General features: G+C 38.6%; 1 protein-coding gene across 1 annotated transcript in view; it reads right to left on the reverse strand.

Annotated features, from left to right (window-relative positions):
- Positions 1–3,819: 3,819 nt before the first annotated feature.
- The window catches only part of JAM2 (junctional adhesion molecule 2), a 67,747-nt gene continuing 46,757 nt past the window's right edge, over positions 3,820–24,809 (reverse strand). Inside the window, exons 4-10 of the mRNA XM_061192950.1 lie at positions 23,510–23,662; positions 20,546–20,748; positions 16,293–16,392; positions 11,956–12,063; positions 10,171–10,186; positions 7,376–7,418; positions 3,820–5,801 (exon numbers count right to left, since the gene is read on the reverse strand). Coding sequence (XP_061048933.1) covers positions 5,769–5,801; positions 7,376–7,418; positions 10,171–10,186; positions 11,956–12,063; positions 16,293–16,392; positions 20,546–20,748; positions 23,510–23,662 — 656 coding nt within the window. The 3' untranslated portion in view covers positions 3,820–5,768. The remainder of the gene's footprint in view (positions 5,802–7,375; positions 7,419–10,170; positions 10,187–11,955; positions 12,064–16,292; positions 16,393–20,545; positions 20,749–23,509; positions 23,663–24,809) is intronic.

Genomic DNA, 24,809 nt, shown 5'->3' on the forward strand with positions numbered 1-24,809 from the left:
TGAATTTTACCTTTTATAATCTCACACCTACTATCTTCATAAACTTTTTTTGTCTGTCTCACAACTACTTGGAGTTTGCTTGAACATCCCAATGTCTTCATTATGTAAACAGAAGGACTCCATTTGTGGCTTTACTGCAAGAATACCGTGTTAAGCATCCTACTCTTATGCCCTGCATCTTAGGGCTATGCATTTAGCTAAATTTTGACCAGAGAAGTGCTCTGTTTTTTCCAGCTGAATGCCATAGTGGTGCTTTGAGTCATGGATGTTAACCATTGCCCCATCTTCCTCATAGCCCCTTCAACTTTCTGGTGAGGCTGCCCCAAATTTGCAAACTCCAGCCTTTATCTGTTACTTCAGCCTACAAGAAAGTGATCCTGCACTTATCATTTGGGACCACCTTATATGTTATTACAAATGACCTCAACCTTCTAGGCTTTTAGCTGTTTAAAATGGCATTTTTCTCCCTTGCCTGGTGGTGTGGGCTGAATTGTGTTCCCCTAAAGCTTATATGTTGAAGCCCTAACTCTCAGAACCTCCCAATGTGATTGTATTTGGGGATTGGGACCCTTAAAGGGGATTAAGTTAAAATGAGGTTTTTAGGGTGGGCTTGAATCCAGTCTGACCGGTGTCCTTATAAGAAGACTGGTGTTCTTATAAGGGCATATTTGAGTTGAGGAAAGGTACAGGAACTGGAAATGGACATGTGCCTACCTGTTAGGTGTCTAGTACTCCCTTTAATAATAATAGCACTAACCAAAGAGGGCTTCCGTTCTAGGCGATTTTTACTTAAATCCATTTAGTGTAGAATTTTGTTTTTGATTGTTGCTACCCTTGGTGTGGCAGGCCTATAAATGCTGACTCTGGTTAGATTCTTAATGTATGAGTTCTTGGAGGGCTCTGTGGGCTAGAAAGTTTTCCTCATTATGCAGATTACCTTAAATGGGAGGTCTGACCCATCTCTTCCAAACTCCCCTCAGCTCCCACCTCAATGGTACAGTTCAGACTCTTATTTCAGATGTTTGCTCTCAGACACTGGCAAGAAGGCTCAAGGTCAGCTACTTTCAAAGATGCCTACTTGACCACAGGAAACTCACACATCCTTGCCCTGAGACACAATCGGAAGATAGGTGCTTCACCATTTCCCCTGCTCTCTACATTGATATCTTTTTCCAACTCTGTTTTCACTCTGCTCAAATAGCTCTTTGCTTCTTGGCAGGTGCCTTCGATTGTTGCAGGTGATTCTCTTTAAAATTCTCTTTACTTGCCTTGGGGGTGAGTTGGGAAATAGAACTCACAACTTTGACAAAGTCACACGACTTGGACAATTCATTCTCTGTCTCTCTCCATTGCTCCCCACCCCCAATCCATCCCTATACACTTCAGTTTATGGATTTTGTGTGGTGGGGTAAAGGAGAGAGGACCAGGGTAATAATTTCAGGGTAGCACAACTGTCTCTTCATGAACATCAAAGCAGGTATTTATACCCAAATTAGTTATGGGTTTCTTTAGAAAGTGAGGTACTTGTCAGCCTTCAGGCAACAGGAAAAATCCCAGTCGACATTCTGTTACATGAATATGTCTTTACGTATAAAACTTTTTCTAATCCTTTTTGCTATATGTTATCCTACAATTTAGAAAACAAAGTTTCTTGACCTACAGCAACTTCAGTATAATTCATGGTAGTTAAATATTTGGAAGGAAAGGAAGCTTGAGAATGAAAAGTTAAATGGTAGGGGGCAACTTTAGGAATCTAACTACAGGTCGTAAAAAAATCTCAATTTTTACACCATCTTTAAGAAGCACTTCTGTGTAACACATTCAATGTTGAAAACAGATCATAAAATGGAGCTTTAAAACCATCTGCCCTTAGTCTTAAAGAGGTTAAACAAGTCCTTTGTTGACACACTATTCATTTGTTTTGAGAACATTTTCTTAGTAAGAAGTATAAAGACATATTATACTTTAGTATGTCTTACTTGAAAGTAGAAAAATATTTTAAGATCTTTTTAAGAACTGTGTGGAAATGGATGCCTAATAACTCATAGGAGTAGAATAAAAGTCATGTCTGTCCAGCCTTAATTCATGGAGCATTAATTTGTGTGACTCTGCATAACAAATGAATGGGATTATAATAACATTGCAAAATACAGTATGTTATTAATATTCTAAATCTATGGAGAAATTTTATCAATAAATATTTAAATTGCCCTTTCACAAGTGCTCTTTTGATCTTAAAAAATTCATTTAGCACTTACTGGATACCGACTACACATTAGATACAGTTAAGTACTTTGGGGCTTATAAATATGTATGTAAAACGTGGCTCTTTTCTCAAAGTGCTTCTATTAATAGATTGGTGGTAATGCCAGAGATGTACATACATAACTGTATTAAGAAATATAAAACCAACAAGTGCCATAAGAAAACCAAGTGCTATGGAAATTCAGAGAAGAAAGAAACTTCTTCCAGAAGGGAGAACGAGGGAAGGCTGCATAGAGGAGGTGGAATTTGAAAGATGTCCTGAAGAGTAACTAGAATCTACATATCTTGTGATTAGGAGAATCAGCTTTCCAGGTAAAGGAGGAGAAAAAAAGGGTCGTTGAGATACAATGACCTTAGTTCAGTTTGATGGGTGCATAAGGCAACTAAAGAGGAACAGGGGAACATGTGGCTGAACAGGTAGGTGTGACAATATGACAACGTGTGTACGTGGGGGGAGGCCCTGAATTTCAGGCTAAAATGTTTAGACCTCGGTGAGAGACTATGTAATGGAAAAGAGTGGAAGGTTTTCAGCAAGGGGATGGGAGAAAAGGGAGAAGGGAGTTGACAGTGTTCAAGAGAGTAATCTGGCAGTAACTTAGACTGATGGGGTGTGTGAGGGGGAGACGAGGGCAAAGGAGCCTTCAGGACGGGAGAGATTACAAGTGCTACTGAGAGGGGGTACTTGAGGGAGGAAGGTACCAGAAGACAAAAGGTGTGAGATAGTATCCGGAGATAAAAAGTAGTAACAATCGCGCCAATGAATGATGGAGTCTGTGAATAAATGGGAGGTTGAAAATGGAGATAGGGAGGGTGGTAGTGGTAGAGAATATAATTTAAATGGTGGTTAGCTTCAATCTTGAAAAAAGTAAGATTAAAGATTCGGGTATCTGTGGCGAGGGGATGAAATGATCCACCATGGCATTTACCTGGGGTAGGGGCAAAGGGAAGACAGAAAGCATCACAGGCTGTGAGACTAGGCAGGGTAAAGGGAAGCTGTCCTAGGAGAGAAGAATTTGAGAATTTAAAAGGAATGTTGGGGGCAGAGAAAAAACATCTTGTGTAAAACATCCTGCATCGGATAGACCCGGGTCACGTAGACACTGCCTCTTCACTTGTCAGCTTTGTAACCTTGGCAGTCACTGACTCAGTTCATCTCAGTTTCCTCATCTGTAAAATGACGACATTGCCCTCTTTATACAATCGTTGAGGTGAATGAGATCTTATACAGCCTCACCTCCATCCACCCCCCACTTCCACGACATATATAAAGTGTTCAATAAATAGTTGTGACATTTTACTTTCAGAGCGTTTTTTCAGCGTTGGAAAGGTTGGCAGGCACCCAGACTGAGAGATGAGATTCTCATCTTAGGCAGCTAAAGCATTAGCCTTGTAGCTACAGATGGTAAGAGGGACTAGTTTCCTGGGTTTCATTGAATAAAAATAGGTGAATGACTCTTCCCCTGCACCATTAAATGGGGTTAAAAAATTGAACACGTTCAGCTATTTTTATTAATGTAGACTTTAATCAGACACCACCACCTGTGAGATGAAGTTTTTTGCAAGGCTGTATTGAAAAACAGTTCCAGATTTAATTAGGTTAAACCCCCAAGTAAAAATAAATTAAATCTAGTTACAATGATAATAATTAAAACAAAACTTGCTATTAAAGATACTAATGCCCTAACCTTTATAAAACACAATTTTACTTCACGAAAACAAAATCAAAATGTTCTAAGAATTATAATAATAGTTTTTTGTTTTTTTTCTTTTCATGCTTCACCACCGAGAGTTGGGAAACTATGCATGTGGGCCAGATCCTGTCCTTGCCTGTTGTTTTAAGAACACAAACATGACCATTTTAAAAGTATTGTCTGTGGCTGCTTTCATGCTACAATACAATGACATGAAAAATGGCAGAGTTGAGTACAGTACAGGCAGTTATAGCAGGGACCATATGGCCTACATTTCTTAAAATATCTACTACCTGGCCCTTTACGGAAACTGTTGGAAGGGGTCTGGTGAGAATCACTGAATGTCACAGACAAGTGGGGGCAGTGTGACAACAAGCATCTTCCCAGTGACCTGGTGTCCAGGCACATATTCGGCACTTGGTGAGTACTTAATCCAATTGTCTGTCTCGTGAATCCTGGCGATTTGCTCTGCCTATTGGGCAAAAAGAGTGGACTCCTTTAAAAGCAGTTTAACCATGTTCAAAGTTGTCAAAGGTAGTGAGGGACTTTTTCGTCTAGATTTGCCTGGAACTGGAAATGCCCTAGCCATATCGTCTTTTCAATATGAAACGAATAATCAAAATAAGTTCTGGATGCTTATGCTTTTAACACAGTCTAATTACTCTCCCTATTACATGGATCATTGGAATTTTCACTTTGTAACACTAGCTGGAGGTCTTTGTGATCTATCAGTTTAGAAACCAGATGATCGGACCCATTTTTCATTTCATTTCTCCTGTGTTTTCTACGTATCAAGCGTAGCACCAGGTGCCAGGAGCCACACTGAGCTGTTTCATCTCATTTTACTTGTCAGGCAACCACTCCTCCCCTCCACATCCCTGACTTTGCCATAAGCAGGGTTGGAAAACCACTGGCCGTAACAGCAAGGGACTCGGCCCAATGCAAAATTTCACTGCACGATTTTTAGAGACAGAGAGATGTGAAGTCACCATCACGCAGGGACAAGTATCTGTAGGGTTATGTGTGTTGGTTCCAATGGCGAGTTCTGATGTCAAAGTCACTGATCCTCTTCAAAGGGGTCTTAGGGGAAGGAAATAGCAACAAGCAGCTCTGGGGGTGAAATAAGACACTTGGGTTTGTGCTTAACTCTCAGACGATGTTTAATGAAGAAGTCAACGACACACACCAGGTGAGTGAGCTCTGGCCGTTAGGTATTTTTCTTCATGTTGCTTTTGGTTCTCAGACATGAAAGTAAACAAAAAGTGCAAATCCTCGGGTATAAGACCCTTCCTGCCATTCCCTTCTGTGAATATATTAGTGATAAATGAGCAACAGAATAAGCATTGTATTAGGGGGAAAAGGAGGATTCTGGGAGAAATGAGACCAGAGGTTCCTTTTGCATCTGTCAGAGTATTTTCTGAACCCTCTAAATCAGACTCTTGCACAGAGAGGGTGCATACAGCTTATATTTTCATGCTCTGTGGATTAATTTCACAACCAGTATGATATATTTTTAGTAACTTACTCTAGAAGTTACGATATTTAACATTTCACAAGCCCCAGAATATTACAAAGTATTTTGACTCCTTTAACATTGTCCAGACACAAGAAGCCAGACTGTATTGTAGCTGCTGACAAAACTATTTGTGTAAAATAAAAATTTCAAGTGATGTAGCAGTCATGAAGATTATAATGAAACACCAATTTCACCTCCTCATGTACCTCTTTGCAAATGTAAGACAAAGCAGAGTTTTATAATCTTTTAATAGTGCAACGACTGTGGTTTTGGTGCATCGCAAAGGTGGAATTCTTTTAAATTATAAAGGATTTTGTGTGCTTGAAATCCTAGGAAAAGAAAAACCAAGTTTAAATATGATGTATTACTTAACGTTTAAAGAAATATAGAAATCTTATGAATACAAAGATACATCCACTATGAGAATCTTGCAGGTACAAACCAGCGTATATTTAATTAAATCTGTTTTATGGGGAATTAAATAATTAAATACCAGGAGACAAATCCATGAAAGTTTGCCTAAAGCGTAAAGAAGTAGGAGTGGGAATTAGAACAGGAGAAGTCCTGTTTGCTGGGGGCATGCTACTGGCATCTAGCAGGTAGAGGTCAGGTGCTCCTAAGCATCCTACAATGTACAGAACAACAAAGAATTATGTGACATTATAAAAAATTTGTTATATAAGCCTTAGAAGAAATTGTCATTTCTTATATAAATTGTTATATAAGAATTAGAAGAACACAGTAGTTTCAATGTTGAGAAACCCTGCTCTAGGGCAGAATTCAAATTGGACACTCTTGCTCTTGGCTGATGAGGGCAACAGAGCGGAAGACAAAGAAAAAGAGCGAAGCTTTTGTTCTTCCGACTCAGCCACAAAGTGTCTCTTCCTGTTTGGTCAGGTGAGATTATTTTACTCCGCACTCAAGGAGTATTTTCTACAAATTATAGGAGCAAATATAGAGTTAACATGTGGCTTGTCTGCTAATTAATGAACAATATGCTTTGGTATTGTAAACCACAAAATAAAGTGATTTCCATGATAGATTCTGGAGTAGACAATTTTTTAAATTTTTGGCGGAAAAAACGTCTATGGAACAGTACATAGGTCTTAAAGGTCAGTGTCCATCAGAGTCACTTAAGTGTTTAAAATACACAGCCCACCCCAAGCTCTACTGAAAGGAAATCTAAGCAAATCCCTGCCACAGAGTACTAAGGAATTCAGGGAAGTAGCGCTCCATTTCTCAAGAAAGGGCTTAGACTTCTAAAAACATCGGGAACCTCCCTTCCCTCACTGTATTGCTGAAAAATAGTCCAGAAAGCTGAATAACCATCCAAAGAGCTACAAAATCTGAGCAATGATGGTATTTACTGCTTCAATGTAGTGCTTACAAATGCAAAAGTACACAAGGGTCCAAGCATCTAAATTATGTTCCCTTAACCATCTGAATTAGATAATTCTTGCATCTTTTCAAGGATTTCTGAAATGTTCCTTTCTGCAAAAGCAGAGGATATTCCATATCCCTAAAATTTCCAAGTGCTTTGAATAACCACAGGAGAGTCCTGGAACCACAGATCTTCTGGAAGTGATCTGCTTGGTCAAGCTGACAAGAATCAAGGTACCTGGGTCCCAGCTTGGCCATTGTAATACTGTGAGAATGTGTGTCCTAATTTCTTCATCTATAAAATGGAGCCGATAATGCCAGATCTAATGATACTAAGGAGGCCGACTAATAATAGAAAACACCATGACAGAAAATAATGCGATGGTAAAGCCCCACTGCTCTACAAATGCTGCCTTCCCAGACAGGGTATGGGAGCTAACATTTATTTAGCTCCTTCTAAAGACCAGCGGTAGACACTAGTACAAGGTATATTAAAAGCGAAATATACTTTAAAAATACTCACATTTTCACTCATTGCAGTGGCTTTAGATGCAGAACTACTCTTCCTGTTTGTGGAACATAAAAGACAGCATTTACTATATTATTGCTTCCAATTCTAAAACATATATCCTCTTTTAGTTAATGTTTTTTAGTTAATGTCCACACATTTTCTCAACAGGAATATGAACATTTATCTTAGCCAGGTACAAAAGCTCCCAGCAATCCTAACTGAATTTCTTATATTTATAGACAATATTCATAGAGAAAACCATGCAACAAAATATCAGTATGTGTGAAGCCCTGTGTGTCTACTTGTAGCCTAAGGCTAGATACTAACGACTTTTGCGGAATATGCAAACCAGAGACTTACTAACTTTTAACTCAACTCATTGACGTTTACTATTTTGAAAGTTTAATCATTATAATCTCAAATTTCATTTTTTCCATGGAAAGAAAGTTTTATGTGGTGACTACGGTTCCAGTTACCTGTTATGGGCTGAACTGTGTCCCCACCAAACATTCACGGGTTCAAGTCCCAACCTCCCAGTACCTCAGAATGTGACCGTATTCAGAGACAAGGTCTTTAAAGAGGTAATTAAATTAAAATGAAGTAATTAGGGTGGGTCCTAATCCAATATGACTGATATCCTTATAAGAACAGGAAATTCAGACATAAACAGGGATGTTTAAACATAAGATCGTGTGCAGACAGGGAGAACACCACCTTTAAGTCAAGGAAAGAGGCCTGCACTTCTAGCCTCCAGAACTATGAGAAAATAAATTTCTGTTGTTTAAGCCACCAGTTGATGGCACTTTTAAGGCAGGCCTAGCAGACTAATACAACATCCAATTCATTGTCCAACAAATTTTGAGGAGCATGGATTTGACAAACGGAAGATGTGTCTAGGAATAAAGATATTGCCTCCCAGATTACTGCCTGGGTTAATAGAGACAGTAATAGGGACTGAATGAAAGAATAATAACCTCCCTCACCCTAGCATTGCCAGCCTTTCTCCATATATAAGATGATGTCTCTCCTCTGTTCATAACCCTCCCTCCAATCACTTTCCATCTTACTCAGTAAAAGTGGGAATCCTCACAATTGCCTGGGGTGCGATGGGGGGTTGGCCATACCACCATCAGGCTACCCTGCTTTTCAGAACTCACTCCTGAACTGGCTACCGCTAGTCCTGCTAACTTGGACCTCATCCTGGACTTGCACTGGGATACTATGAGGCTCAGAGACCATCACCGAGGAGCAAGTCTAGGAACAGGAAATCAATGGCAACTCCTTGGTCTTCAAAAGACTTAGGAGATGACAAAGTCTCCGAAGCATGGCAGCTGAGAGTAGAGGGGAACGCCCATAGAGTCGAGGTTGGGTCTGCCATTTCCATACATACAAGAAGGACAGGCACAAATCAACTGCAAATTAACTGGAGACTCTGGTGATCTCATCCAGATCTCATGCACCAATGACTCCTAAATTTCTAACTCTAGTTAAGATGTTTCCCCAAACTCCAGATTCATATATTCAGTTACTCACCAATTATCTCTACTTGGCAGTATAATAGGCATCTCAAATATTAAAAAAAATTTCAAAGCACTCCAGACAGACCTCTCTACCTACCTCCACCACCACTCTCAAACATGCTCCTGAAACCTTTCACACTTCAGTAAATGGTAACTTCATCTTTCCCAGAGCCTTGGAGCCATCTTTGATTTCTCTCTTCTTCTCACAGCCCACATCCAATCAACCAGCAAACTGTTCAAAATATATCCGGAATCCTATCACTTCTCAAAATTTCTGACACCATCACTTTGGGACCAGCCGCCATTTTCTCTTGTCTAGATTAGTTAGTAGTTTCCTAACTTTTCTCCCTGCTTCCTCCACCCTCTGTCACCTTACAGCTCATTCTCAACAGAGCAGTCAGGGTGAGCTTCTAAGAACTAAATAAGAAGATGCTACCCCTCTGTTCAAGGTCCTCCAATGATGTCCCATCTTACTCAGAACCAAAGCCAAACTCCTCACAACTGCCTGAAACGGACTCCATATAATCTGGCCCCCACTACACTACCTGTGTTCACTCATCTCCTCCCTGCATCGTTCTCACTCTGTTCCAACCGCACTGGTCCCCTTGTTGTTCTGCAGATACTCCAGGCACGCCTAGCTTCGAGATCTTTCCCTTTGTTCTCTCCCCTCTGCTTATCTGCATATCTCAGACGTCCCCTCATCAGTGAGGCCCTCTCTAACCACCTATTTACAAGGGCAATCTCCACTCCTCCCCTGTGCATTCTCTGTTCTCTTACCTGCTCTATCTTTCTCCGTAATACTTATCACAATCTGACATACTGTCGCACTCATGTAATTGTTTACTTTCTGCCTTACTCTACTAGAATGCAAGCTCCATGGGGCAGAAGGGTTTTTTGGTCTATTTTATTCACTGCTCTGTTATCAGTCCCTAGGACAGGGTTGGACATATATTTGGTATTCAATTAAATGTAAAAATGACTGTTAGGGAAAAATTTATTTGAACATTTTAAATTTAGCAAAACACAGAAAAAAAAGTTTTTCAAGTAGTACTATGGAAATGCCTACAAAGTCAAATTAGTGACTATATTTCTTCTCTAGGTAACTAAGCATCATTGACAAGTTGGCATGAGGCATGAGGTAGGATGTGTTCCTTGATGAATTTGAGTCACGGCCCATAGAATTAAACCCACACAAACAACCCAATTTCCCACTTTTGACTTTAAACGGATGATGAACAAAAAAGTAGTTGCTATGGGGCAAGGCATGCATTAAGAAAGTATACTTACTGGAAGGAGGTTTCTTCTACAAAAGAACAAGTATATATCATTAATGCAAGAATTAATAGGGTATGATACAGATTCATATAAAAATGAGTTTGAGCTTAATTCCTTTTTCTCAGTTTTGATTCTCACTTGCTGACATTGTATACCTTCTAAATCAAGCATTGGCAAACTTTTTCTGTAAAGGTCCACATGGCAAATATTTTAGGCTTTGTGGGCAAAGAGGTAAAATCGAGGATATTAAGTAAGTACTTACATAACAAAAGAGAAAACAAATTTTCAAAAATTTTTATCAATGAATTAAAAATATAACAATAATAATCAAAGTCTTGTAACACAGGTCTACTAATTAGAAGAATGGAATTCTTTGGAGGGATAACATTTCTCTTATTTGGGGGTTCAACGTTAGGGTTCCCTATTATCAAATAGACTGCAATGTTTATATGTAAAAACCATTCTTAGCTCGTGGGCCATAGAAAATCAAGTGGCAGACCAGATTTGGTCCATGGGTCATAGTTTGCCAACCCCTGTCTGAAATGCAAGTTCAAGAAAATGGTTCTCTTAGATAGATTTCCTGCTAGATGAAAACGGAAGTAACATTCTTAGCTAATGAACTAATAATATTCACGTAAAATCTTTAATTAATTCAGTGTTTTAAGAAAAAACGTTTACCAAGTCTTTAATAAAAACACTCAGACAGGTATTCTTTGCAGGTAGAGAGAAAAGACAAGAATTTTGAATGAGCAACCTTATCTGTCTGTATTTCCACTGGTGACCAGCAGGGGGACTCAGCCGGATTACATTACACTGGACTGGATAGGAGAACCACACAACAGCTAATATTAATTCACAGAGCAGTTATTCTTAATTATAGGGAATATCCTTGAAACCACATTCATGGAAACATTTTACAATACCTATTTATAGGTATTATTAGAAACCCCCTTTAAATTTAAGTTTTATTTTGGTATAAGATAGTTTTTAAACCTAAATTTCAAAATTAATGTTCACTATAAAACAGCAGGTCTAAAACTTGTTCATGCTATAAATTTATTATCCTTAAAAATTCTACTTTATACACTATTTTTAGTGGACTTGATGGAGTTCTGCAACTTTGAAGGTCTCAGATAACTTTAAAGACTGGGAGTAAAGAAACGCATTAAGAGAATAAAACATTTAAAAATCTCATCCATTTACATCAAACCTATTGTATCACCAAATGGGAGTTCCAAGAGACCTAAACTTGAAGAATTAAAAACCTCAGAAGCAACTATAATACAATAGGTTTCTAGTTTTTAATTGAACAATTGTCTTCTAAATACAGTTATGCTAAATTCGACATTCAACATTCCACTGTTCTATACTGATAAAACATTTCACAGATTTATTCCAATGAAATTTCTTATCATAAAACTAGAAATTAATTTTCATCTTGAGATATACAATCCCTTACTTAAAATAAAAGGATCTTAAATACATGTACACGTACTATAAATATCCACCCACATTGCACATCTCTCGGTATCACTGCACTATGCCCCTCCCCGGTGCCTCTCACATATTCTGTGATGATTTCTGGAATGTTGCGATGAGACACCTCTGCCTTTCCTCCCTATATTCGCCGGGGTGCTTCATGACTCACCTTCGTGTCATCTTGGACATTTTCTACTGCAGGAAAATTAACGAAAAATATTCTCCAGAATCTGTTAGAACATCTTAGGAGAAACAGTGTCTCAGAAGAAAACTCTATATCCACAAGAAGTTGTCTGGCAAAGAGTGAAATTCACTTACTTGAAAAGTAGCCTTTCCTCTGAGCATAGCACACGCCAAGGCCACAGACAGAAATCACTAAGGCCACAACTATTACAGCTGCTATGATGCCACTTACGTTGAGATCATCTGGAATGCAAAATAAACCATGCATGAATTCATGTCAAAAAGACGGACCGATGTAGTCATTAAATCAAAAAAGCTCAAAAAACTCCCCTTGGACTTCCCTGGTGGCGCAGTGGTTAAGAATCCGCCTGCCAGTGCAAGGGACACAGGTTCGAGCCCTAGTCCGGGAAGATCCCACATGCTACGGAGCAACTAAGCCCATGCGCCACAACTACTGAGCCCGCGTGACACAACTACTGAAGCCTGCACGCCTAGAGCCCATGTTCCACAACAAGAGAAGCCACCGCAATGAGAAGCCCGCACACTGCATTGAAGAGTAGCTTCTGCTTGCCACAACTAGAGAAAGCCCGCGCACAGCAACGAAGACCCAACATAGCCAAAAATAAATAAATTTATTAAAACAAAACAAAAAAAAGCTCCCCTTTGTAGCTATACCATAAACACAGATAGTTTCATGCTTTTTAAGCCTGTTCCACTAACTCACTTCCACAGACATGGTTCAAAATTGATTAAAAATATTAACAGAGCTAAGTCTTGCAAGAATCTTAAATTTTAAAAAGTTCTATGATCCAGAAATAAAATGTATGGTATTCTCTTGCATGCATTTGGAGATGCAATAATCCATATGATTAAATATCAGATTGGAAGTGAGCTTTGAAGTTCAGTGAGTTCAAGTATTCTACTACAACACTCCCCTCAAATTTTCCTTAAAATTCCTCTACATCGTCGTCTGTGTCAATTTCACAAATATGGAAAATTCATTCAGCCCCAAAGAAAGCCCATGCCACTGTTGTTCTATAAAACTAAGTATCAGAAACATCTTCTTTCTTGAATTTATATGGGCTTGTGGTTGGGTGTGTGTACACACACACACATACACACCCACATACATATATGCCATTAAACTGTTATCCCATTAAGTTAAAAATGAATTAAACTTCCCAAGGCTTTTTCCTGTTGCTACTAAGTCATCTTTCCTCTAACCCAATATAACTGCATTTTTTGGACCTAACTTTGAAAAATCGCTACCATGTTACCAACTTGTGAGGTTTTTCCAGTTACTGATTCTGTTGCCCAAGAATTAGATTATTAATCTTCTGAGGTTAATATTTCTGCAACTGGGAACTGCATCAAAAATACATTCAAGTCATTAATAAAATGATAAACATGACTTTGGGAAAGAACTATTTAACAGGCTATTAGACATGTATCTTCATATAACAAAATTTACTAGCATGCTCTGGGTGAGGGATCCAACCATGTGTGAATCCATCTACACATTCAATTTGGGTCACATTTTTCCATCTTGTCCATGAGGATTTCACGAGCCACACTCTTCTGTCATTTAGACACTTCTTATGTATTGATTAATATGCAAATTCCTACATTTTTAAAGGAACAAAGAGTTCTTTTTTTAAAAGCAAGTATTAATTAGCATATAGTTAAATAACTTGGAGAAAATATTAGGTAGCAGTTTCTCAATAGTAATTTTAGATATTTTAAAGCAGTGCACAGTTTGGGAGTGATTTTTTTAAGAAATATTATTTGAAGGAGTCTGCTTATCATGAAACTTCCTGGTCTTAAATTTTTTTCTTAATGCCAAGTGTTATTAATTTTTCCAGATGCCTCTGAAATATTAACTGATTTTTTAAAAAAACGGTAACTGGGTCAATCTTTCGAAAGGCTGAGTAATTTGACTAGAGTAGGAAACCTTAATTATTGCTTGATATAAACTCAGTTCATATTTGCTTGGGTATTGGGAGGTTGAGATTCATCTATTTATTCACTTGGATAAAAAATAGCAGAGAGGAAAAAAGGAACTCCACAATAATCATAAACTAAGGCAAAATTAAATTAATAACTAAATAAAACTCCTGAGAACCAAACTGCCTACGATTTTCTTTGTAATAGTCAATGATTTGACACCTACAAAGGGTTTAACCTAAGGGCTATAATCACCCTTAGATTGAAATTTTCATTGACAAAAAACTGTCCTGTAGTTTGTCAATGAATCTGACATCTATGAAGGATTCAAGCTAAAGGCAAATTCTAAACAAAAAAACTGTCTTATCCTGTAAGTACTAACTCATGGTATAAACGTTATTTTATTTTCTTCAAAAAAATAAAAGATAGAAGACTTGTAAGTTAGAGGTAAGTTGTGTTCATCCCATTTGTCATTACTGTGAGATTCTGAGCAAGTAATATGCCCACCTTATTATGCCTCACTAAAGAGAAAATGTAATAACGTGTATGAAAATAGTGTGTTCTTTCTTTAAAAAAAAGCCACAATAAAAGGAGGGTATCATTATTCTAAAGTAAAAGGAAGGGACCAAATGCTAAAATGCTATGTGTGAGCAGAATTTTCTGGAGTTGTACAATGAAGCAGCCTGGGAATAATCAGCAAACCCATGATTTACTTTCTTTCTGTACTTCAGAAAGGATTTATTTAGAACAGTCAACAGGTTTTGGTTACAAGTTGTTGGTGATAATTCACAAAGAAAACTGGAAATGAGACTTCATGAATTATGTATTTCCAAAGATCTGAATTCCAAACCAAGGATGTAAAACATGGAGGATCAATGGGTGAGCTTTAAACAAAGCAATTCTAACTTTTAAGTCAACTTATACCAGAAAGAATAGATATGTGGAAATCATGTTCAAATTAAAGTGATACTACTAGCAAAACACAGAACTCTAAAGTTTGTTATGTATTTATTCACTGCATGCTAGGAAAAATTTAACTAGTATGTCAAAACCATGACTTCACCTATATTATTTCTTAAGATAAAACTAAATTAGGCACTGAAATTAAACATGATCATTTAAAGAAAAAATAAAATGTGATAGTGAATTTTCTAATAACTCCAAAGCAGCATTGAGAGGGATATTTTCTGATAATTTAAGCAAATGCTTATGTTTGACTTTAAATGTCAACACTTGAGTGAGTTGGGTAGATAATATGTGTCCCCGAATTTTTTCAAAAAACCTGAAATTCAAACTTACTTGTGGAAATTAGAGTATACTATTGAATATCTTATACTTTAGGATATCCTGAAGTCTAATAAGATTATATTTTCTTTAAAATATCACGCTAAGAGTTAACTGTACACAGACAATATAAATTACTGCCCACGTATCTGCATAGCTCAAGACGCGTTGAAAAAATGAATTTCTGACCCCACAAAGCTGAGGACAAGCTCCTGAAACCTAGGGTGCAGCCCCCTCCGGAGTGACCTTTAACCCCTCGGGTGCCATCTCCAGCTCCTCCCTCTCTATTACACAACCATTTTCAAAACACGGCTTTCATACGAGGATGAATTTAACCAAATTGTTAAAAGTAAAATGAAAAACAATGTTTGCTCTGAAACTCATGTAATCTGAAAAGATAATTGAGCCTGAATTTTTCTCGACTCTAAGCAGCTTATTTCGTGTAATATAATATATGGCAGCTATGTTTTATAGCAAACTAGATCCATAACTATATTCAACATGTCTTGGGAGTTCCCTGGTGGCCTAGGACTCGGCGCTTTCACTGCCGTGGCCCGGGTTCAGCTCCTGGTTGGGGAACTGAGATCCTGCAAGCCGCGCAGCATGGCGAAAAAAAAAAAAAAAGTGTCTTTTTGGACAGCCTGCTCTGCAATAAGTATAAATATAATAAGTAAAAACGTAGTATTTCAGGGGTTTGAAAAAAATTACCAACAATTAAAATAGCCAGTACCTATATAGTGCTCAAAATACACCAGTGCCATTCTAACACTTTTGAATATTAATTATTTTAATCTTCCTAACAACTCTATGAGGACAGTGTATTATAACTTCAATTTTGGGGAGACTGAGGCACGGAGGTTAATTAACTTGCCCAAGAGCATGTAGTTAATAAGTGGCAGAGCTGGAATTCGAACCCCCATTCTGAATTCTTGACTCTGAGCAACTTACAGGACCCTTAGCTTTTGTTTGAAAGAGGATTGCTCAGAGGAGCATATTTTAAAATTAATTATTTGAAAAATTCAAAAATCTGTAAAATACAATGATAAATATTCCTGTCTTGCTTGGAAGCTGGATTAAAACAGCATGTTTGCTTTTTGTAACATTATGTCAAACTGATTTTAAACATTCCCTTCCATTTATCCTTCAAATAACTCAGCTCTTACTTACTCCTTGCTCCTTCCACCCCCAAATATTTGCACGTACTAATTGCAAACCATTTGTTCCTCCCAATATTTCGTGCTTACCTACTTGCATTCGTTTCCCAGGACACCTGCGATGTCCAACAGAATTACGGGCTTCACAGGAATATTCTCCACTGTCCAGTTTTGAAACAGTATTAAATTGCTATTTGTAGAAGAAAAAAATACATATTTATTTAAGCAATAAATCTATCAGTAGACTCCCAAAAGAACTGTGTTCCTTAAATTTACCATTAAGTTGGTCTTTCCTTTTCAGTGACTTAGGACTTTATAAATTTTTTTTTTAATTTTATTTTTGGCTGCAGTGGGTCTTCGTTACTGCACGCGGGCTTTCTCTAGTTGAGGCAAATGGGAGCTACTCTTCTCTGCAGTGCGCAGGCTTCTCATTGCGGTGGCTTCTCTTCTTGCGGAGCATGGGCTCTAGTCGAGTGGGCTTCAGTAGTTGTGGCTCGCGGGCTCTAGAGCACAGGCTCAGTAGTTGTGGCTCACGGGCTTCGTTGCTCTGCGGCATGTGGGATCTTCCCGGACCAGGGATCAAACCCGTGACCCCTGCACTGGCAGGCGGATTCCCAACCACTGTGCCACAGGGAAGTCCCTAGGACTTTATATCTTTACAGTGAATTCAGAAATCTGCCATGTCTTCAAGGAGTAATTAGCTAGGCCTCTGTTTAATTTGACAGAGAAAGACTTAAATATATACAGGAAGTGTCTTTTTTAGTGTGTGATACTGAAAAAGTAGTACAGCTAGGAAGACAGTGGGCATTTTTTAAAGTTTACAGCACATGGTAGTATTAAGTATTGTAGGTAGTTCTAAGTCCTAGGAAACACCATTTATAAATAAAGGCCTCCTTGGCCTTAAAGGCAGTTTTCTAAGTCACAAGTGAGTTCACTGCAGCAGCAAACAATGAACACTTCCTCTAAAGAGCCAGAGTTACTACCAGGAAGTAGCATAGGGCCTAGGAAAGTCTTAATGTCATTTATAGGATTACAAATTCTATCAGTTGTAGAATTTGTGAAAATTATGAAAAGATAAAGTCCAACCAACCCTTGTTCTGTCTACTCTGTGCCAAAGCAACTGAAAGGCAAGACTTTGATGTAACAGGCTTCACAGTAGTTTAGCACCTTGGAGAATTTCAGGAAGGAAGGAAGGAAAGAAAGAAGGAAGGGAGGCAGGCGGGCAGACAGGAGTAAAGAAACAATGGATAGATAGATGGATAGAAGGAGAGAAGTTGGTTAGGTAGTTAGTAGGAGGGAGGGAATTCAGTGTGTTCTGGACACCTTTAAGGATCCTGCCAGGACCTAAGGAGGGTGAGAGGGGTGCTCAGACCCATTCTTTCAGTATCCTCCTGTCACACCCTCAGTACCACAGTGGTCACTGCTGACTGCCTCCAAGAGAGGCCATGAACCTCCAAGGAGCACCTCCTCATTGTCTTGTATCCTCATGTAATATATGTGCCTAAAAACAGCCAGGGTTTTGATCTATTGAAGGCCTTTTCCTCTCTTTTCCCTACCCACTACCCATATACCTCTTCTTTCTGTATCTTTCAACATGGTGCGATAGAAAGCTTTCCCTTGTGTATTCTCACTTTATGGAATCATCAGTCCCAAGAGCCAGACTCCTTTAAAGATGTTCACCATGAACTCAAAGCCAAGGTTATGTATAAACAATAAGTTAGACTAAAACCGAAAATGATCTTCCAGGATATTATAACTGGTGATTAAAAGGAAGCCGTTGTCTTCCATACATTGGAGTCTTTGTTTTGCTCATTTTTCAGAAAATAACCCATCCTGGTTCTGCCCTGGTGCACCCCTTTGACATCACAGATATTTCAAGGGTTGAGCTGAGGAAAGTGAACCTATATCTTTTCAGACTTGCCTTGGGGCTTTTCATCACCTGCTCTGAGAAAAAATAAATTTGAAAAGTAAATATAGCCAAGTGTGACAGCAGGTTTTCTGCCCAATTTCTCAGTGTAAAATCACTCGGACCTGCTGACTGAGCCTGCTGACGCTGAAAGGGCCAGAGCGTCCCTTCCTTAGGGAGTAGCCATATCAATCCACCGATATGTTTATCTTTCAGTCACTTTATCAATATGCTTTATTACTTGCCACAGGATGTAGTTTTTTTTGTTTTTTTTTTAAATTTATTTATTTATTTATTTATTTTTGGCTGTGTTGGGTCTTCGTTTCTGTGCCAGGGCCTTCTCCAGTTGCGGCGAGCGGGGGCCACTCTTCATCGCGGTGCGCGGACCTCTCACCATCGCGGCCTCTCCTGCTGCGGAGCACAGGCTCCAGACGCGCAGGCTCAGCAATTGTGGCTCACGGGCCCAGTTGCTCCGCGGCACGTGGGATCTTCCCAGACCAGGGCTCGAACCCGTGTCCCCTGTATTGGCAGGCGGACTCTCAACCACTGCACCACCAGGGAAGCCCCAGAGGATGTAGTTTTTAAATGTTATCGTGCACTTGTAGACTGAAGGGATGAAAGGAAATACTATACCTCCTCTAAAAATTTATTAAAATTTTTATTACCATGCCTTTAAGATTCTTTTGATAATGGTTGTGATAGTGATTCTGCCTTGCTGGAAATGCAGCATTTTAAAACTGACATATTACTTTGAATAAAAAAAAAAAAAGCTTCAAATTTAATTGTCTTTTTTTACTCCCACCTCTACCCTAAAAAATCAGAGACAAAAACAGTAAAAATACTTTTATTTGTAAATGTCATTAACTTTAAAGATCTTATTTACAGATTTCCAACAGGATTCCTTAGAAAGGCTTTTCAATCGATCAGACAATCTGGACTAAATCTAAAGTAATAGATACTCAAGTCACAAAGTCAATTGTTGACGAGCTAGTCATGGAAGAGTTTAATGACACAGACATCCTATCATAGGTTGGCAAGAGTCACTATTCTCACATGGCTGGTACTGAGGTCAGGGCATCCCCAAGAGAGTTTTCTATTTTTAAAAAATTTTTTATTAAAGTATAGTTGATTTACAATGTTGTGTTAGTTTCTGGTGTTCAGTTATACATACATGTATATCTCTATTCTTTTTCAGAATCTTTTCCCTTATGGTTGATTACAAGATATTGAATATAGTTCTCTGCACTATACAGTAGGACCTTCTTGTTTACCTTTTTTTAAAAAATTTATTTATTTATTAATTTTTGGCTGCATTGGGTGTTCATTGCTGCACGCAAGCTTTCTCTGGTTGCGGCGAGCGGGGGCTACTCTTTGTTGCGGCGCGCAGGCTTCTCATTGCGGTGGCTTCTCTTGTTGCGGAGCACTGGCTCTAGAGCACAGGCTCAGTAGTTGCGGTGCGTGGGCTTAGTTGCTCTGCAGCATGTGGGATCTTCCTGGACCAGGGCTCGAACCCGTTTCCCCTGCATTGGCAAGCGGATTCTTAACCACTGTGCCACCAGGGAAGCCCTGTATCACATTTTAGATTCCACAGATAAGTGATGTCATATGATATTTGTCTTTCTCTGTCTGACTTACTTCACTTATTATGATAATCTCTAGGTCCATCCATGTTGCTGCAAATGGCATTATTTCATTCTTTTATATATAAACATAAAAGAATGAAATATATGCGATATATATGTGTGTGTGTATATATATGTGTGTGTGTGTATGTATATATATGTGTGTATGTGTGTGTGTGTGTGTATGTATGTGTGTATATATATATATACAGCACATCTTTTTTATCCTTTCATCTGTCAATGGACATTTTGGTTGCTTCTATGTCTTGGTTATTGTAAATAGTGCTGCTATGAACATTGAGGTGCATGTATCTTTTCAAATTAGTTTTCTCTGGATATATGTCCAGGAGTGGGACTGCAGGATCATATGGTAGCTCTATTTTTAGTTTTTTAAGGAACCTCTATACTGTTTTCCATAGTGGCTGCATCAGTTTACATTCCCACCAACAGTGTGGGAGGGTCCCCTTCCCAAGGGAGTTTTCATGCATTTCCCTGATATTATAAATATGAGACTGCACCTAGTACCTTTCCAGGCCTGATCCATCACCATGACTCCATCTTGGCCTGCGTCAGGCCCCTGGTGCAGACCTTTTTGTGCCCAACTTCCTAGTTCTCTGTTTTGTCTTCTCCTCTCCTTTTGATGACAGCCTTTTCCATCACTTCTCTGTATCAGTGCCGCCATCTTTCCTGCTACCCTTTCCTCTCTCTACTTAACGAGCAATGGTATCAGCCCTCTACTCTCCATTATTTTAGTTCTAATATTTTTTTTTCCAAATGCAAGACAGTTATTAGGCCAATGCTTGAAATGACCTTACCAGAGTTCCAGATTTCATATTCATTGTGTATGAGCTGTTGGCACTTGGGGAGCCAAGTTTTGGATTCTCTAGCAAACGGATGCCATCCTTAAACCACGTGTATTCAGGAGCCGGGTTGCCTTCTTTGTCTTGACATCGCAACTCCACCACAGTTCCACGCAGTGCCGAACCGGGTACTTCACATGATGGAACTGCCGGAGCCACTGGAGGATGGAAGTCAAATGGCACTGGTTATTTACAAGCTAAATGAGGATTTTAACAGCCAGCTAAAGATGGATTTATTGGACACCTGTGACAGAGACTGGCTACTTGTTCAAGAGACCCACTTCCTTTCTTCACAGGCACATAGCTAGACCACATTTGCCAGCCCCCTTGTAGCCAGATGGGATCACATGCATGAGTTCTGACCAATGGAATCTGGGGAAAAGTCATATATGCTATTCCCATGCCTGATCCATAAAAGCTTCCTGTATGATTCTCCATCCATTCCCTCCCCCTCCCCCTCCCACTACCAAGGAGGTGTCAATACCCATGGTGACCTCAGAAAGCTATGCATCAAAGATGTCACGCTTACATTAGCTTGGGTCCCTACTGATTTCATTAAGTAGGGCAATACAGTTCCACCACTGCTATCTCTGTCTCCAATTATTTAGACTTTACTTACATGAGAAAGAAACTTCTATTATGTAAGCCACTCACTGAGAGTTCAGGGCTTACCTGTTACACTTGCAAACACTACATTAGCTACTACAACAGCTATTCTTTTCTAGATAAACAATCTCTACTTTTCCTCTCATCAATGATTTTAATGTATTATTATCAACTATATTCAAACAAAGTCAAACCTGAGTATATTTTCAGGATCAGTACTCAAACTAAAATCCCATTCAGGCCAAGATAGAGAATACCTGAATTAAGGTTATTCTGGTCCCAGGGATTTGTAAAGTAAACCAGACTTTACTTAAAGCCAGGAAAACCCAGAACTGTCTGTGTAGGCAGAGTTCTAACACGGTCCCCCAAGTTCCCCGGCCCTGGTGTATGTACATGTTCTTTCAGTTATTCAATCAAACACAAATGTAGCTGCTACTCTGAAGGGATTTTAGAGATGTAATTAAGGTCCCAAATCTCTTGTCTTTAAGGTAGGGGAGATTATTTAGATGGGTCTGCCCTAATGACATGACCTCTTTTTTTTTTTGATGTTTTTTAAATTAATTAATTAATTAATTAATTTAGGCTGCACCGGGTCTTGTGGCATGCAGGATCTTCGTTGCGGCCCGTGGACTTCTTAGTTGCGGGCATGCATGAGGGATCTAGTTCGCCGACCAGGAATCAAACCCATGCCCCCTGCATTGGAAGCGTGGAGTCTTACCCACTGGACCACCAGGGAAGTCCCCACATGACCTCTTTAAAAGTAGTTTTCTCTGGTTGGTCACAGAAGGGAAATTCAGAGATTCAAAACACAAGAAGGATTCAACATGCTTTTGTTGGGTTGTAGATAGAGAGGCCTCATGGCAAGGAATGTGGTGGCTCTAGGAACTGAGCGTGGCCTCCAGCTGATAGCCAGCATGGAAAGGGGACCTCAGTTCTACAACCATAAGGAACTGAAATCTGCCAACAAGAATAAATGAGCTTGACGGCAGATTTGCTTCCAGAGCCTCCAGTCAATAATTGAGCCCAGCTGACTCCTTGATCGCAGCCTTGTGATATCCTGGGCAGAGAACCCAGCCACATTTTGCTGAGCTTCTGATCTACAGAACCGTGAGCTAATAAATGGGTGGTTGTTTTAAGCTGCTAAGTTTGTGATCATTTGGTATGTAGCAGAAGACTAATACACCAGCTGAATCTCCTGCAAGGTTTTCTGAATGAAATTTCTTCTATAACAGTAAGTACATCATTAGAATTTTAGAAAGAGCCTGGACTATATAGAAAAAGGAAGAGGAGTTGTTTTATTCACTTTGCTTAGTAGTTTATAGTAACATCTATGGAGAAGAACTGATCATTTCCTCACCAGTTGTCATCATGGGCAGTTACTATCTATCAGTGAGTCTTAGAGTAACTAAATATATTGGCTTTGAAGTTAACCCCATCTGGATCCAAATCCTGGTCCAGATACTTACTAGCTCTGCAGCCTTAGGAAAATCACTTAGCACCTATCTCCTCATCTGTAAAAATCAGGTTGTCAGTAAAGATTAAGTAAAATTACACATGTGAAAGAGCCTAATGCATACTAGCTGCATAATAAATGCTAATTTCCTTTCTTTACCAAAATAACTTCTATACTTCCCCAGCCTACATTTTAAAAAAAATTTATTTTATTGAAGTATAGTTGATTTATAATGTTGTGTTAATTTCTGCTGTACAGCAAAGTGATTCAGTTATACATATATATACATTGGTTTTCATATTCTTTTCCATTATGGTTTATCACAGGATATTGAATATAGTTCCCTGTGCTATACAGTAGGACTTTGTTGTTTATTCATTCTATATATATAATAGCTTGCATCTCCTAATCCCAATACTTTTTTTGTTTTATTGCTTTTCTATCATCTCATTTGAGACTATTTTATATGGTAAGAGAATTACTACCTATGCTGAAAGTGACTGAAAAATAAACTCTTGATAAAGCAGAAACTAACACACCATTGTGAAGCAATTATACTCCAATAAAGATGTTAAAAAATAAATAAATAAATAAACTCTTGGGGAAAATGCTTCTATGTACAGTGGAGGACCATTAAGGTTTACCTCAATCTTAATTGAAAAGAGATTTTGTCATAATAAGTTAGTAACAGCAGCCAACGAGGTGAAAAGGAGTAACAGCCAAGATTTTGCAGGAACAGCGTTGCTGGTGGTCCACCTTTATAACTTTACTCGCTGGGGCCCTGAGTTGCCTCATTGCTCCAGGGTTGGATGATGGGGATGAGGGTGGGAACAGTAATCACACAGAGACAAGCACATCACCTAATACTTCTAGAGTGAGTGTATCCTCTTCCAGGTTTTGACCTTGTTCAGATGGGGCACTAACTTCACAACGATATTTCCCGGCATCATTTCTCGTAACATTTTTGATCCGTATGCTGAAATCTATCATCTCAGCTCGATCTTTAAAATCTCCTTTTAGAAAAAGAGGACAATGATGTTAATAATGATATAATAACTTTCTATATACTACCTTTCTCTAGTCACTTCATTCAGTAACCACTGCATTTATTTTCCTATTAATAAACTCAATTTAAAAAGTATATATGAGTGCTGCTCTTTCAAATTTCTATTTCTTTTTTAGAATGTCATGCTGTTCACAAAAGAACACTCAGTTCCGTATTCCCATATTTTATTTTAAAGAATTCAACCCTCATTCCTGCCTCATCCCCTTTCTAGTATGCTAGAATAAATAGATTCACATCTTCAAAAGATACTGGAGAGCCTAGTTTAACTAGCTGGAACAGTAACTTTATGTGTGGTGGCTTGCATGATACTGCCACAAAAAAGAAGGTGAGGGGGTCTTTAAAAACATTCTTTGGATTAGTTTTTGATAGTAATTTGTGCGGAATTAAAATAGTGTTTTGTATCACGTTAGATTAGCATTACAGAAAATTCAAGTAAAGACAGCTGTGCTATTAGGCCTCTGCTGCCCGTAATCCTATCTTAACAGGTAAGAACCAGAGGGATATTTTAAATTTTCAATGAACTTTAAACATTTGCTCACTTGTTTAATTCTTTAAAATTAAGGTAAAACGTATTTTAAAATAATTACCTGTTTATTATACTTAAGTTGTATTTCCAACTTTTAAAATAATTATAATGGAAAATTTCAAGCATGCACAAAATTAGAGAGTATAGTAAAATGAACCTCAACAAACCATCACCCAACTGTAATTTTAATCAATGCTAGGTCTGTCTTACTACATCTGTACCTTTAACCACTGGATTATTTTGAACTAAATCCCAGACATCATTGCATTTTATCTATCATTACCAATACTTTAAATTAAAAGCTCACTATATATTCAACAAGAAGGGTAGGGAGTATAAAGAAATGTGTAACAATAAAAAATGTAAAAAAGAAAGCACTGGATAAGGGTAGCTGTATTTACCTTCCCCTAAGTCTTAACTCCCTAAACGTCTCAGTGATGGCCTTGCTTTCTCAGTGGTGATATGGAAATAGGGTAAAGTTACTACAGTTGAGTAGTGACCCTCCATCCCAACCCCACACCATCTTTTCTTCCTTTCTCTCAAGAGTTTAATCTACTGGGCCAGCAAG

This window comes from Eubalaena glacialis, chromosome 6 (assembly GCF_028564815.1).
Source record: "Eubalaena glacialis isolate mEubGla1 chromosome 6, mEubGla1.1.hap2.+ XY, whole genome shotgun sequence".
Classification (NCBI taxonomy): Eukaryota; Metazoa; Chordata; class Mammalia; order Artiodactyla; family Balaenidae; genus Eubalaena; species Eubalaena glacialis.